The sequence below is a fragment of the Glycine max genome, chromosome 16 (assembly GCF_000004515.6).
Source record: "Glycine max cultivar Williams 82 chromosome 16, Glycine_max_v4.0, whole genome shotgun sequence".
In the NCBI taxonomy this organism is placed as follows: Eukaryota; Viridiplantae; Streptophyta; class Magnoliopsida; order Fabales; family Fabaceae; genus Glycine; species Glycine max.
This window is the reverse complement of record NC_038252.2, coordinates 478,249-482,390: the sequence shown is the minus strand read 5'-3', so window position 1 is coordinate 482,390 and position 4,142 is coordinate 478,249. Positions and strand designations below refer to the sequence as shown.

The 4,142-nt window shown below is 35.0% G+C and overlaps 1 protein-coding gene across 1 annotated transcript; it reads right to left on the bottom strand.

Annotated features, from left to right (window-relative positions):
• Positions 1-1,665: 1,665 nt before the first annotated feature.
• LOC100798956 (protein BIG GRAIN 1-like B) lies at positions 1,666-3,490 on the bottom strand. Its single transcript, XM_006599693.3, has one exon. It carries the CDS (start codon positions 3,092-3,094, stop codon positions 1,799-1,801), a length of 1,296 nt encoding a protein of 431 aa, XP_006599756.1. The 5' UTR covers positions 3,095-3,490; the 3' UTR covers positions 1,666-1,798.
• Positions 3,491-4,142: the final 652 nt, after the last annotated feature.

The window sequence follows — 4,142 nt, the reverse complement described above, 5'->3', positions numbered from 1 at the left end:
AACGCAATCTATCGTTTTGTCAATTGCGGTTAGGGCATCACATGTCCACGCCACGCCCTACAAAGCCATTCTTCGCCTATGACGCTTTAAAGCATAGCATATATAGCCTTAATTTTCTTTTCCTACCGTCCAAGATAGCTAGCTAGCTTTGAAAGTCTAGATTTTTTTTTGCCTTAAAAATTTGTTAGTTAAGGCCATTCAACTTAATTAGCATATCACACTGTTATGATTTAGTGTTCCTCCAAAGTTTGCGTTTTCATTAACCTAATTGTTTTTGTTTTCTAAATTGACTTATTAGATGACACTTTTTAAGCTATTTTTTTTTGTTATCATTTTATTGATATAAAAATTTATTATTTTTATCAATATCAATATCCGTTGAAAAATTATCTTTAGTGTGATTTTTTAGTTTTAATCACATTTTTTTCATAAGACTCGAAATTAAAACATTATTTAAATGAATCAAATCTAATACTACTCACTATTTTGATGGTCTTTTCAACTTAATTTAATTTGAAGAATAAAGGAAGAGATAAATTAATTTTTATATTGGACAAAAAAGTAAGATAAAGAGAAGGAATGCCATTACATTTGATTGCAGAAGAACAAGTTAGAGAAAAATTAACATAAAGAAAAGTAAATGAGATTTTGGACAACGAATTTGAACATTCTTGTTTTTTTTTTTTTCAAGTTTCCCTTATTTAAGATAATGTGAGAATCCCCATAAAGTTTTTTTTTTCATTTTTGTTCTTTTTTCCACCTCATAGTATGTATTTTACGTAGTCTTTTTTGACATCATAGAAGGTACATAATGTTTATGACGAACAAGGAACATTTAAAGGGGAAAAGATTAAATTTGGTTTGAGATCTTATTTCATTGAAGAGGATGAGACAAAAAATAAATAGAAAAAGCAGAAATGAAAACACGTATGAAACAAAAGAAAAACATAGAGAAAGGAGTTTGAGATATTGGAGTGATTTGGGGTTGAAGGTAAGATATCAATAGCAATATTCAGCGGTTTGCATTAGCCTTTCAAATAATTCAAGGACAACCTCTTGGCTTAGAAGCCAACTAATTTGACATCAAGGTTTTAGAGAATCCAAGAAGAGATCTTTTGTCCACATCTTTGGAGACCATGCCTTATATCTCTACCCTTTTTTTTTCCATTAAACCCATCATTTGAGCTCTTTTTTGTTGCCTCTAAAATTAGCAATGCTTCCATTGAAAATTTTCACCTAGTAATTTTATCCCCCAAAAAAATCGTTTGAGAAGATTAACTAAAATAATTTCAAAATTTTAAAAGAGAAGAAAATAAAATAAAGGATCCCATATTCCCATTAGATTAATTAACATAGCCACTTTTTGACTATTGCTCCCACACATGAGATGCATGAAGATAGTGTTAATTTCAAGCAAAAGGGGCCCCCACACATATGAGAGAAAGCAAAAGCCCTCTTTTCTCTTGCCACGAATAAGTGTAGAAATTCTGCCTTTGCTTTCAACTTCATCTTCATCTTCTTCCCCTTCTTTAATTGCTTTTTCACCCCTTTTCCACATTTCTCGTGCTCAATGATATTGCATGAAGTAAACATTTTAACCATAAAATCAGACACGAAATCATGAAGAAATACTAAAAAAACAAGAAGAAAAACATAATAGAGAAATTAAGAAAATAGAATTAGATTAAGGTCCCAATAAAACCAAAAAAAAAAAAAGGAGAAATCTTATTATCTGATGTAAACCCCGACACCATTTAATTCTAATTAAAAAGTAACCCCGCTTTTGCCCCCCTCAAAATTACAGAATGAAACCATTGGCAATGGCTCTATTGGTATTGAAATGGGTAGTTTCGTACACAGGCAACTCTTCCCTATACCTCTCAATCCCAATAGCTGATAGATTATCCAACTCAAAAAGATCAGAACTTGCACAACTAGCCACATCATCATCATCTTCTTCTTCTTCTTCATCTTCATAATGCATGACATCATCAAACTCCACTTCACTCTTTTTCTGATAATTCTTCAACAAGTCTCTTGCTAACTCCTCCACCCTGCGACTCTCCTGCATGACATGCAGCCTAAGTTCCTCACTTCTGTTCTTTCCACGGGAATCCACCAAACTCTCTTCACCTTCATGAAGATTCTTGTGACCACAAGGCCTGCAATCTTCATCCACTATCACACTCACAGGACAAAACCTCACAGACCTTTTTGCACCTGATCTTGAAGAAGGGGTTTTGCTCAAACAAGACCTTGAAAAAGAAGATGCTGATGAACAAGTGGAACCAGGTTGTTGTTGTGCTGCTGATACTGATTTAGTATCAGCAACACGATCTGTCGCAATCGGGATCAGGACGGGACGATAAGTAGATGTTGTTGTTGTTGAAACCTTTGCTTTCTTGGCATTTCCAGTTGAAGTGAAGAGAGAGTTGAGGAAGCTAGCAAGTTTTGCACCAGGTGAAATTGGTTGCTTTGCTTTCTTCAACTCACCATAGAGGATTTTCAAGGCTTTGGACTTGGTTTTGCCAAAACCGTTCTCATGCTTTGGCTTTTGGCTTTGGGAAGAGTGGCTCCTGAAGTTGTGACTGTGGAGTGAAGCATCGAAGTTGGTTTTGGTTTTGGTTTTATCAGAAACACTGGTTTTAATTGGCTTTGGCCTTTGCACTCCATAATAGAAGGACTCTGACTCTGAAGAAGAGAACCCTCCAACAGAGCTAGACTCAGAGGAGGTTGAGCTTGAATACATGGAGAGTGTGTTTGAAATTGAATTGCTTCGCGTTCTTCTTTCAAATTCCGTCAGTGAGTTTCTCCCCATGAGAACCTTCTCGCTGGCTCTCTTCTCCATCCAATTCTCCACCTTCCTGGCCCTGCGAGAGTTGTGCTTCTCAGCTTCGGGTTTTTCTTCTCTGAAACAATTGCCCTGTTTCTGCTTCCTCATGGTTTCTCTGTAGAAGATGAGTTGGGCTTCTTCCTTCTCCTCCGTTGGATCTTCGTCGATGGAACGGTAGATAACGTCAAGAAGAGTGGAAGAGAATGAAGGGTTTTCTCTGTGGTGCTGTTTTCTTGAGGGTTTATTGTCCCACTTGTCCATTCTGTTTTTCTTTATAGAGAACAGAGGAGAAAAAACAGAGAGGGGGTGAAACAGGGGATTTTGGATGGTATCAATTACTTGGCCTTTGTTGTCTGCTTCAAATAGTGGAAGTGTGAAAAGCTCCAGTAAGGAGAATTATGAGGAGAAAGAAATGATTGTGAGAAAGGACAAGACCATGGCTATATTTCCAAAAAACAAAAGACTGTATGTAGGAGTGGTGTGTTTGGAAATCACTGTGGGAGGACATAAGAGGAAAGAGGAAGAAAGAAAGGAGACATGAGTATTGATGAGTGCTTGATGCTTTAGAGAGAGACAGTAATGAAAGCCAAATTCCACGCCTCAGAGGAGAAGAGAGAACAAAGGATGTCCGAGACAGAGAGTTTTGGAGAGTGGTTTCTTTTCAATGCTCTTATAAGTAGGATTCGGGAAGAGTATAGCTTGCCAGCCTGTCAATAATGATGTGGAATTTATTTCACTTATTTTAAAATTTTAATATTCATGCATTAATAATATATTATAATTCAATCACAAATCAATCATATTAGGATGGAAAAAAATAATAACTTAGAAGAGAAAAAGAATAAATAATCAAAAACATTAATTTAAAATAGAGAAAAATGATCATATATGAGTTGTGATTGAGTGGTTGTTTATAACTCTTTATACTTTCAATGTATGACCCTATTTCTGTATTTTAAATCAATGTTTTTTATTATTCAATTCAACTTCTCGTTCTTTCTCCCTAAGTTTTTTTGTTTTTTTATTTTTTTCCCTTCGTTGCATGAATTGACATTAGATCCTTACTTTTTCTTTATATAAGAAAAGAAAAGGAAAATGTATAGTTCAGTAGGACCATGCAAAGCAGATATTGATCCTAGATGTTTTTGATCCTGCAAAGAAGATTCCACTCTTGCTTGATAAAAAAATTATTGATATATCAGTCTTAATTTGGATGTGGATATGCAGCTTCCTCCTTTCAATGTACAAACAAATGTGAATTAGTGGAGCTTAAACTTGGTTGTAAAATCTTGATTATTACCATCTTTAA

Bases quoted from the DNA above. Each gene is read 5' to 3' on its own strand.
- LOC100798956 (XM_006599693.3), bottom strand. From the start codon at position 3,094: ATGGACAAGTGGGACAATAAACCCTCAAGAAAACAGCACCACAGAGAA.